General features: G+C 36.3%; 1 protein-coding gene across 2 annotated transcripts in view; it reads right to left on the bottom strand.

Annotated features, from left to right (window-relative positions):
- Window positions 1-5,822: 5,822 nt before the first annotated feature.
- Window positions 5,823-12,510, bottom strand: part of ZNF654 (zinc finger protein 654) — a 90,784-nt gene continuing 84,096 nt past the window's right edge. The window contains exons 8-9 of one of the 2 annotated variants that reach the window (XM_042230402.2): window positions 9,534-11,880; window positions 5,823-8,931 (exon numbers count right to left, since the gene is read on the bottom strand). In XM_042230402.2, the coding sequence (XP_042086336.1) occupies window positions 8,924-8,931; window positions 9,534-11,880 (2,355 nt within the window). In that variant the 3' untranslated portion in view covers window positions 5,823-8,923. Of the gene's footprint in view, window positions 11,881-12,510 lie in introns of both variants that reach the window. The other variant, XM_042230391.2, reaches the window with a different exon arrangement.

Raw genomic sequence — 12,510 nt, 5'->3', positions numbered from 1 at the left:
CGCCTAGAAAGAGCCGAGTATGTATTAGCTCTTGTTATCACTGTTAGTGTCAACATTTACAAGAGCAAAACTTCAGGCTTAAATGCACTGTCACTGGCTTCTGTCTCCTTCCATTGTTTTAGCCATCGTTTAGATTTATTAACATTAATTAGATTATTGCCAGTTAGTAGCTGAAATGTGCACACTTGCATATCCAGGTGAGCAAAATTAGCCTTTATATAAATATCACAGCTAAATATCAGTCAAAATGTACTGTGAATATAGTCTTAAAGAGAAGGCATTCAAAGCATATTTAAACTGACTTGCCATTGGATGTCATTTAGGGTACATTTTAGTTATCAGATACCAATTCTTAATTTTTCATTAAGTGTTGATCGCCTACCATGAGAAATGACACATAACCTTCTCCAAGAAGCTTTTGGGAGTGTTGTAAATAAAGAGAAAAGTGCTCACAATACTGGTGTGGAGCCACATGAAAGACATGCCCAAGTTGTGTATGAGTGAGTGTGTGTGTGTGTGTTTAACATATATACTGAGCACTACTCGCTCACTTTCACTTGCTAGGCACTGTTCTTTATGCTGGGAACAATTACAGGTCTTTTCAGTTCAGTTCAGTCACTGAGTCGCGTCTGAATCTTAGCAACCCCATGAACCGCAGCGCGCCAGGCCTCCCTGTCCATCACCAGTTCCCGGAATCCACCCCAACCCATGTCTGTCGAGTGAAAGATGCCAACCAACCATCTCATTCTCTGTTGTCCCCTTCTCCTCCTGCCCCCCGTCTTTCCCAGCATAAGCGTCTTTTCCAATGAGTCAGCTCTTCACATCAGGTGGCCAAAGTACTGGAGTTTCAGCTTCAATATCAGTCCTTCCAATGAACACCCAGGACTGATCTCCTTTAGGATGGACTGGTTGGATCTCCTTGCAGTCCAAGGGAGTCTCAAGAGTCTTCTCCAACACCACAGTTCAAAAGCATCAATTCTTCTGCGCTCAGCTTTCTTTTTAGCCCAATTCTCACATCCATACATGACTACTGGAAAAACCATAGTCTTGACTAGACAGACCTTTGTTGGCAAAGTAATGTCTCTGCTTTTCAATATGCTGTCTAGGTTGGTCATAACTTTCCTTCCAAGGAGTAAGCGTCTTTTAATTTCATTGCTGCAATCACCATCTGCAGTGATTTTGGAGCCCAGAAAAATAGTGTGACACTGTTTCCACTGTTTCCCAATCTATTTCCCGTGAAGTGATGGGACCAGATGCCATGATCTTCGTTTTCTGAATGCCGAGCTTTAAGCCAACTTTTTCACTCTCCTCTTTCACTTTTCATCAAGAGGCTCCTTAGTTCCTCTTCACTTTCTGCCACAAGGGTGGTGTCATCTGCATATCTGAGGTTCTTAATATTTCTCCTGGCAATCTTGATTCCAGCTTGTGCTTCCTCCAGCCCAGCATTTCTCATGATGTACTCTGCATATAAGTTAAATAAGCAGAGTGACAATATACAGCCTTGACATACTCCTTTTCCTATTTGGAACCAGTCTGTTGTTCCATGTCCAGTTCTGTTGCTTCCTGACCTGCATACAGGTTTCTCAAGAGGCAGGTCAGGTGGTCTGGTATTCCCATCTCTTTCAGAATTTTCCACAGCTTATTGTGATCCACACAGTCAAAGCCTTTGGTATAGTCAGAAAAGTAGCAGTAGATGTTTTTCTAGAACTCTCCTGCTTTTTTGATGATCCAGCAGATGTTGGCAATTTGATCTCTGGTTCCTCTGCCTTTTCTAAAACCCGCTTGAACATCTGGAATTTCACGGTTCACGTATTGCTGAAGCCTGACTTGGAGAATTTTGAGCATTACGTTACTAGCATGTGAGATAGTGTAGTTGTGTGGTAGTTTGATCATTCTTTGGCATTGCCTTTCTTTGGGATTGGAATGAAAACTGACCTTTTCCAGTCCTGTGGCCACTGCTTGGAGCTTGCATTTTAGTAGGAGACAGAAATGTAATAATGCCAGGAAATTCTATGGTGAGAAGTCAGAGGGATGGAGGAGAGGATGTTGCTATTTTATACAGGCTGTGAAGAAAGGCTTCTCTAAGTGACACTGAATGAAAATCTGAAAAAAGTAAGAGACTGAACCACAGAAGTGTTCTAGGAAAAAGCAGCAATAGAGGTTCTCAGGAAAGAACAGAGTGCTTGGCATATAGGAAGGAGGCCAGGAGGCTGGAGCAGCTTGTGCAAGAAGGCAGTAAGAAGTGAGGTTAGAGCTATAGTCAAGATTGATCTAGAGCAGGGTTTCTCAACAGAGGCATTATTAACATTTTGGGCAGGATAATTCTTTTTTGTGGGTCTGTCCTGTGCATTACAGAATGCCCAACTGCATCCCTGACCTCTACCCATTGGATGCCAGTAGCACCTTCTCCCCTAGTTGGGCTGCCAAAATATCTCCTTCCTCAAATATTTCCTTGGGGTGCAGGGGGAGGGATGTGTGTGCAAAATTCCCTCAGTTGAGAACCACTGATACAGAACCACCTGTCCAAAAGTGCTTTCTAAGATGAAACTTTTTTACATCTGTGTTAATATAGTAATTGTCAGCCACCACACATAGCCATTGAGCTCTTGTAAGGCAGCTAGTATAGCTGAGTCAGTGAATTTTAAATTTTATTTGAATTTTAACAGTTACTTGTAGCTAGTGGCTACTGTATCAAATAGTGCAGTCTAGAGTCTTACAGTCCATTGTAAAGACTTCAGCTTTTATCTTTTACCTCAGTCTGCATTTCCTATTCTCAGTCTCTTCAGACTAGTCACAGTGGTTTTCTTGTTTTTTGTGTCTTAAACTTACCATGCAGGTACTTGCCTCAGAGCCTTTGCTCTTACCTGGCAGAGTCTTCATTCCCTCAGATGTCCGAGTGGCTGTCTTTCCCTTACTTCATTATTTCCTCTGCTCGACAGTTACCAGAAGTGCTATCATTTGCACCTCGCCCTCCTCCCCCCCCAATAGAATGTGAGTTCTGGCATTCAGAGGTTTTTATATATATATTTTTTCTTTTCTGTTGTCTATTAACAGAGGCTGGCACATAGTCAGTATGCAATAAATATTTGTTGAATAAATGAATGAACTGTAAAGCCACTGGAGGATTTTAATCAGACTGGATCATTTTGGCTGCTGCTGTCTAGAACAGACTGCCAGAAAGGCAAGGATAAGGGCAGGGAACTCAACTAGAAGATTAATACAATAGTCCAGGTGAGAGTGGAAAACATGAAAAGTCAGGTATTACTGGAAAGTTTTGGTTTGGGCAACTGGAGTTGCTGTTTACTGAGAGGAGAAAACTGGGAGAAATAGGTTTCAATAGAGAAATCCAGAATTATCAAGAGAGATCTGCTTTCTGCAGAGTGTAATGATGCTCTAGAAGATTAAGCAAAGAATGAGTGAAGCAGAAAAAGTAGTACAGGTAGAAGGAGCAGCAGGGAAAAATGCATGGACCAGCATGGCTGTTTTTGGCTGGAACAAGGACAGTACAGGAGCCATAACATGAAAAGAAAGTCAGGTCAATAAAATTCTAACTGGACCGGCTCAGCCCTAGGCCCTTCAGACACTTAATTCTTAAACTTTGAAGACTGGCTCTCCCCTTTAAACAAACATGGAAGTCTGAACTCTGTGGGATGGGCTGTCGCCTTAAAGCTATCATGCTAGAATTTGAATACATTTGATCTCACATCTTTGAGCTTTTCTCATTAAACTACATTCTGGTAGTTTCACTGACTACTTCATGGGAAAAAAAAAAAAGTTTTCTAGACTAGCAGATTTGGGGTATAAGAGCTGGTAAAAATATTCATTCATTCAACAGCAGTTGTTTAAAACCTATTAAAGGTGACTTCCTTAAACGCCCTGGAAATTGGGTTTCTAACAGTTTACCTGCTAGGGAAATATGAAGAACCTTGTTGATTCTTTGCAACCCCATAGACTGTAGCCTACCAGGCTCCTCTGTCCATGAGATTTTCCAGGCAATAGTACTGGAGTGGATTGCCATTTCCTTCTCCAGGGGATCTTCCCAACCCAGGGCTCGAACCCAGGTCTCCCACATTGTAGACAGATGCTTTACCATCTGAGCTACCAGGGAAGTCCTTTTCAAACATTAGTGTGTATCAAAACCACCTAGATGACTTAAAGACACATTGGTCCCTCAGATGATCAAAAATTTAGCATGTCTGTTTTCTTGGGGGCAGGGGCACAACCACATCCTTGTGACTTATGGAATCCTGTGAAAGTACCAAGTCCTAACCACTGCACTGCCAGAGAAGTCCCCCAAATTTAGCATTTCTAATAAGTTCTCAGATGTGCTGTTCTGGGGACCACACTTTAAAGAATCACTGCTAGTAGAAAATGAAACAGCAACCAGCCATGTCTCTACCAGACTTCATCCTTTGTCTCTGAAATCACTGATCCTCAGGCAAGTCTAACCCTCTCTGTTTGGATATTATCAGAGCCACTTGTGTCCCACATTTGTAGGGAAAACTGCGTGGCAGAATGGAAATCACATGACGTGGTTTTAGGAGGAAACCAGATTTTTCAGTCCCACCTCTGCATTTATTAGCTATGACTAGCCAGGTTACTTAACCTTCCTGAGGCTTTGTCTCTAAAAAGCACTGCTGCTAACCATATTTGGGTTGTTTTAACAATTAGAGGTAACACACATAAAGTAAGCTGGTACACAGTAATTTTTTCTCCATTTGCAGCACCCAATAAGGCATGGATCTCTCTACCATTTTTAGTTTTTATTCGAAGTAATACTGGATTGCCTCCATTCCAGGTATGGGTGGATATACAGCACAAACTTCTGGCCTCATTATCGGCTGATTCTTAAAATCAGTATGAATTTTATGTTCTGAAAGCAATCTAACTCATTTGTCTTGGAAATGTATTTAATATTCAGTTGCTTCCCAGCATTCCTCAAATTTCAGAAAAGGAAAAAATAGGAAGTCGAGATAACCCCAGTAACTTTATATCTAAATACCTCAATGCATTTATTTAATCATCTAAGATCATATGACCATGAATCATAGATGGTGAATCCTAGATCTCAGCCCTGGAATGCTTTAATAACTTTCTCATAGTGTTTTTCAAAGCATAACATTTGAATATTTGCAAATCACTGTAATAGGATATCTGTTCTTTCATTTGCAGTGCTATCATCGCATCAGAGAGCTTCTCTTTCTACTTCAGCCCTCACTTTTCCAAGTTGAAAATTATAGCAGAAAGTATAGGAGGTTTACCTTTGTTAGTGAGCCAAGAGAGAAGCCCTCATGACCAAGGACCTCACTTTTAGATACAGATTACTAACTGGCTTAAACATGTTCCCACTGAGGTGCTTCTGTAGGAAGCAATTACCATAATGTACATCTTATTTCAAAATGACTTCACAGTCTTTAAGTTCCACCACAGGCTCTTCGTCTCTGAAGAATTACCAATGTAGATCAGTCCATCCACTGTCCTGTAGAGTTCTGACATTTGTCTTCCATGTACTAAGTCTGCAGAGGCTACTATTTCATACTGAAACTACTTACCTGAAATAACTTTAGTAAACAGTGTTCTATCAACTTATAATTCCTGCATATGGACATTAGTTTAAACAATGTCTAAAAATATCTATTTTGTGTAAACTTTTTAGTTTTTGGTTTTCCATGTATTTTTAAATCACTCAATAATCTGAATATGGTAGTATTAACTGAAATACCTCATTCTCTTATGAAAGATAATTATAAATTTCTTATTTAACATCTACCTTAAGCCTAATTCCTTTTGAAGTAATGTGCTACATAAAACTGAACACTTCATTACCAACAAGGACAATGTTTTATTGAACAAATCTATGTACAGTACAAAAAATTTCTTGAAATGAGACACTATTGTTGATTTATTGCAGTTCAATGGCTCAGTTTTAATTTGTACTCTTATAAAATGCAAAGTAAAATAATTTAATGTTCAACAAGGAAGCACAAATTTCCTTTCTTGCTGAATCTGTAATACCTTTCACATATTAACAATTCCAAAATGCATATGCAGCATTTAGTCATTCTCAAAAGGTGTTTTACAGTACCAAATAAATTAAAAAATAAACACTACCATTCTTTTAGGTTTTTCCACCCATACTACAGTTTGAACCAAATATGAAAGGAGTACGGCTGTACTTTCAAGTGCGATTTGAAGAGAATCACAAGTTTGATGTTATAAGTTATCTTTTCATTATATAATTGGTGGTTTAAAAGGAAAAAAAAAATATGGCTAAAGCCCAAAGTACCAGTGTCCTTGTCCACGAAGGGTCTCCTTTTCTATCTTCTCCATAATATCTGAGCAGCAAAATTTCAGATTTGCTATTCTTTTGACCTTACTGAAACATAGCAGAAAGCTAGTATTTAATATTTCAATGGAAACTTTTATTTGACAATGAAGGATTGAAACCTGGTCCATGTAAGATAAACACATCCTTAAAATAGAAGGAGTAGAGGGAAAAAAAAGAGAAGATTTTGAGGAATAAGAAGAAAGCTTTCTTGTCTTCTAAATCCCACATTAAAACTGTTGGAAGTTTACACACCTCATAAAAGCAAAATGATGTAAGTTTTATAAGGCATACATAAGAAAATGCACATATTCTTTCAATAGCAATTATTTGATAAGAGGTTAGAAACAGAACAATGTGGTCCAATAGAATTTTACAAAACAATCTCTTGATGTATAAACCAATTTGATCTCAGTCTTTCAGAAAGTTTTCCCTTAGCAAAACAAAAGTAGAAATAAAACCTCAAATTAAAGACAAAAAAATAACAAGTGGAATATGTTTAAAATATTTTGGTATGAACTACAGAATGAATGAAAACAATCTGCAGACATGGATTTACGTCAATAGTTACAACTTATAAAAAAACAAAAAGTTAAAAATGTGATAAAATGTTAAGCTGTGATTTTAAACTTCTGGAAAACATACAAAGCAAAAATATTTCAAAATAACTTCACTGCCCATATGAACTAGTCTCCAAACAGGCATTTTTATTACATGACTGAACTGAAATAGAACTCAAGTATTATATTTTAGTATCAGGAAGCATGGAAAATGGTTTTTTCTTTAGTTGACCTTAAAAGACATTAAAATCTGATCAAGCTGTTTATGTTATTTAAATGTAAAATCCATAGCCTAATATAGGCTACGTAACAAAACAAAAACCTGATTTGATTGAAATGGATTGATGACTATCAATTGCATAGTAGTAAATGCCTATGATAAATAAACTAATAAAATTGGGACATTATTTTTGATATCTGATTTATCATGACCTGGAAATCCTAATTTAATAAAGTCTGGATGCTGCCCACGAAGAAAAGTCTCACTTCCTTAGTAGCTTCATTTAAGAAGCTTGAATATCCAAAAATTTATAATGTAGGGTCTGATGAGATTATATACTTTGAACAAGAATGTATCAGTTGGAATAACTGGAATATTTGGTTGACATATTTGTACGTTAATAGCTCTGTCTTTAAAGTATCTACCTTTGCAGCTTTTGTTCATTTTACCCCTGCTATAAATTAATACCCTATTAGGTAAAAGGAAGTCTTTAAGCTTCTTCTTTTAAAGACTATACAAGTGGAACACATCTGAGAGGTTATTTTTAAAAACTTTTTAAACAATTTATGGGCTATTAAGTAAAAATCTTCCTTAGGAAAATTACTGGTCATCAAAGAAAATAAATGCATCAATATATCTTACTGTGTTCTTGCTGTGCAAGTTTTTGTGTAAATATTTCCTTTTATATATAAAAATCACTATTCAGGCCAAATTTATCAGCAATAAATAAGAAAGCATGAGTAATATGGCTTATTTTAGAATAAACTCTCCTAATTGAAAAAAAAAAAACCAATGAATTCTTGACCTGATTCTTAGCTGCGTATTTTTTTTTTACAGCCAGTTATTTTCATAGGACTGTACTTAGATAACTCACATTAATGTCTAAAGGACCTTACTATGAATCATCAAGCAATGTCCTAACACTACTCTATATACAAATAGAAATATCCCAGTGTGCTTATACCATTATTCACATTGAAAAATTTGCAATTCAGTGTTTTCTTTCAACTAAGACATCTAAGACAGCCTTTAATGGTCGTACATTCCTCCCATCTCTCCTCAGAGTTACTGGTAGTATGTTTTCTATTGAGGCTGCTGCTTTACAGCTCATTGGTATTATAAAAATGGAAAGTGGAAGGTTCTGTCAAGAGCTCATTAGCAAAGCACTATTGTTTTGCCTCCTGTTAATTTTCAATGCTGGCATGTCATTCATTGAACTCTGACCTAATCAATCCTCTGGAAACAAGTTACAATCTTTTATGGCTAGGATGGTGATAAGTCAAGTTTTATTCTGTCAGTTTCTAAATAATAATAAACCAAATAGAAATGGTTCCTTAAGCATGTTTGATCCAAAAGAAGGACAAAATCTGATTACGCATGACAAGAATCCTATTTGTAGAATACTTTAAATTGTTTATTGTAAACCACTCCTTCTTTTATATATATCTATATAATGGGTTATTTTTCCCTTTCTGTAAGGCCATAGCTGGTTATTCTTTTTGACTAGTTGCCTCAACGTGTTTCTCACATAAGCGAAACTGAACATGCTGCTATTGATCATCATCAACTTTGTAAAAAAAAAAAGTTTTTTCTGGATAACTGGTACTTTGGGAGTTTTGTAATAACCCTTTTGGAGTCTAAACCAGCACATCTCCTCTGTGGGTTCATTCTAGAAAATGTGCTTTGTCTTTATCTTTAGTAATCCAAGATCGCTCTAAAATTAAGGCCATCAGGGAAATAGCAAACTGATGATGCATTTTCTTGTAGTGCTTTTTGCACACTACTGCTTGATCGACAGATCTTTCTGAAACATTTTTATCAGGCACCTGTAAAACAGAACACGTCTGTTAATTCATATTTTATAGATGTTCATCTAGTATTCTAAGTTAGATTTCCTGTTTGTTTATACCCTTACTCATTCAAAGAATATTAATACTAGTAGAAAAGCATGTTCTTCTTTAGCTCAGTTTGCTTTTCAATTATTTTGTTTTTATTTTTTGTTTTTTAAAAATTTTTGTTTTTGTAATAGAGGCTCAGCTTCACTTGTTTTATATTCTGGCATGCAGATGAAAAACACTTTCATCATAATTAGTTTGTCTTCAGATTTCTTACTACATAAAAACATGGAATGAAGAAAAGCCTCAGATAGTTAAAATGTATGATCCAAAAAGTATGAAAAAATTGTGTTTAAGTTCTGGCTTCCACAAGTTCATAGGCCTAGGCCTATGCAAATTACTTGTGAATGTCAGTTCCTTGATATATAAAACAGGAACAGAACCTTATGGTGGTTGTATGGATTACAGGAAATAATGTATGGAGTAGTGCTTTATTATCTGTGTTATACAAATGTTAATTTTTTTAACCTTATGACGATTTATGGCATTTTCTACTTCTACAGATATACCTACTGAGAAGACAGCAGACTTACTTTCATCATCTGAATCAAATCCAAAGAGGGTCTGACATTTCTTTTGTGCAAGGTGAGCCTCAAGTGCTTCTGCATTACAGTAGGTGGTCAGGCATTTGCCACATCTTAATCTTTTCACTGATTTTTTACAAACGTTATCTTGATCAGAACAGGCATCTACCCTATCAGTCAGAAATTTTCTGCGTTTTGGCATACTAAGGTACCGTTCATCAAGGTAACTGGGAGGCAATGGTCTGACATATGGCTTTGTTAAAATTAAGCCATATGAAGTGTGTTCGCTCGTCGGATTTGGTTTGGAAGGTGCCTGAGATACTGGCAGGGTATTGTGTTCTTGTGGTACAACACTGGGTAAAATGGAACCGTTTTCTGTCCTGATTCTACTTGTATCAATTTTCAAAGCAGGATCTGATGAAACTAAAGGTGTCTGCTCTATTCCACTGTGTCCATTGACTAAATCATTAATACTACAATTATTTTCAGAATTTGGCTCTATGTCAGGCATCTTTTGGTCTGTCAAGCTTGTATCAGAAACAGTGTCATCAGAATGTTCATCTCCATTCTGAATTAAACTGTCTGTTTTCTTTTCCATACTTTCTATACATGTCTTTGGTTCTGTAATCTCTTTCCTTGATTTGCTAATAGAAACTGGGAGACTAGTGGTCTGTCTCTCATTACCAGATGAGTCTTTTTCCTGATGATTAGATTTGGAGTCTGTAAGAACATCCCAAAGAATTGCTTCACTTGGCTGTGCAGATGATTCTGGTGTTTTACTTAAATAGTGCTGAGCTTCATGTTCATATAGCAGAGGAAGATCTTCAAAAAGCTCATGGCATTCTGGAAAACTACACTGAGCTTGAAATATCCTGTGACTTTTTGTGTGCTGAGCAAGTTGGAATGGCAGCTTAAATGATTCATTGCAATTAAAATGCAAACAAAAATACACATTTGGATAGCTGTGTCTATTAAGGTGATCTATAAAATGCTGAGAATCTTCAAACTGCCTTTGACAAAATTTGCATTTTCCTTTGCTCCACTTCATTACTGTTTGCCGCACATTTAAATCAGTTGGATGTACAGTCCTTGCATGCTTATTCAGAAATCCAATTCTTTTAAATATCCTGACACAGCCAAGAGCAGGGCACTTAAAATTTCCTTCTTGGTCTGTCGCATATATGTCTTTTGGATGGCACACAGCTCCATTGATTTTATGAAGTACTGAACTTTCTTGATTCAGGTCATAGTCATCTTCTTCATAGTCACCTTCCTCATCTTCTTCTTCCTCATAATCATCCACACAGATAGGTAATGGCTCTGAGACATTATTTAAAGAAGTATCAGGGCTGCCATTTTCAGTAATGTTTTCAATAACATCTTCTGATACATTTACAGGAATTTCAGTGAATTCACCCACGTGTGCAGGGATGACATCTTTGTTTCCATCACTGGAACCAGTAACAGTCTCTACTTCCAAATCCTTATTATCAGAATTCCCATTTTCAAATGAAATGAAAGTATCAGAACAATTCATTTCTTCCAAAGCAGGATTTTCTTGATCCTCTTGCTGAGCTGCAGCAATTTGCTGTCTCTGTATTTTCTTAACGTGATTCTTTAAATGCTTCTGCATAAGTCCTCTGTTTCTAAATTTCCTGCCACATATCACACATGAAAAACTGCCCTTTTTCTGATGAGCCTGGGCATGCCTTACAATGTGACCACCTAGAAATTCCTTGTTACATAACATACACCGATGCCTTGGGACATTGTGATCTACTCTGGAAGCATTAAGAGCTGTAAGGTTTTTCTTTGCATTAATAGGGCCTTTTGGTTGCACTCCAGATATATCATCAGGATCAAGCTCTCCAGGGCTCTGATCTGTAAGAGAGTCAAGCCCTTCCTCTAAACCGTGCTGATCCAATGCCTTTTTTACATTACCTGTAGAATTTTCCAGTGCACTTTCATTTAGAAATCTAACTGCTGATTTGTCACTCAGTAATGCTACACAGTTTTTCTTAATCATTATGAAGTTCCAGAATTCAGGATCAAAAAACAATCCCTTTTTCAAAATTGGAAGTAATTCAAAACGAACACGATTTTGAACACTACTTGTGCCTTCATTGTATTCTTCATCTGGACGTTTGTAAAGCTCTTCAACAGTATGATAAGCTTCCAAGGAGCGTTCAAGAAAAAATATTGAGAGTGCACAAATCCTGAGAATCTCCAAATCATTTGGTAAAAAATGTGCAATTGTTTTATAAATTAGACATTTAGTTTTAGGATCATCATGAAGATCTAGTTGTAGAGCACAACCACATATTTCAACACAAATTTGTAAGCCTTCTTCTTCAACCTGTAAAAGAAAAATATTACCACTGAATACCTTCTAAAAAATTATCAACACTTACTAGCTTATCTTTTTAAAATACAACTCTGAAACAAAAGCTGAATAAACAAACACAGTATTCTAAACATGCAGTTTTCTTCAATGGGTAGCCTTGTTTACTCTTTTTTAATATATAAATAAATTTCTTTTTTTTTACTTGAGAATAATCTGGAAAAGATAGCATTTTAGCTTCAATTTATTTAATTTTCAAGTTTATAAGCCTTACTAACCATAATACAAAATATTATAACCTTATGGTGATTAAAATATAAATGCTTCATAAACTTATGGTGATTAAAGTTTATTACAAATCTAGATTTTTTTGTTAAAAAGGATGGCTTATGGAAACTTTCATAAAGATGCACTAAATAATATTATTTTACTTATTAAGTAATATTATTTATCAAAATAAGCAGAGAAATGTAATCCATATGAAGAAGGCAATTACAAACTTTCCAAATAAGTAAGGTATCAGAATAATGAACGTACTGAAAGTTATCTGAAAAGTATTCAGACTTTGAAACTTTTACTGATGACTCAAATGTAACTGCATCAAGCTTTTAGTTGGGAATTTGTTGATTATCCACTTGAATTCCA

Source organism: Ovis aries, chromosome 1, assembly GCF_016772045.2.
Source record: "Ovis aries strain OAR_USU_Benz2616 breed Rambouillet chromosome 1, ARS-UI_Ramb_v3.0, whole genome shotgun sequence".
In the NCBI taxonomy this organism is placed as follows: domain Eukaryota; kingdom Metazoa; phylum Chordata; class Mammalia; order Artiodactyla; family Bovidae; genus Ovis; species Ovis aries.
This window is presented reverse-complemented; position numbering and strand designations above follow the sequence as displayed.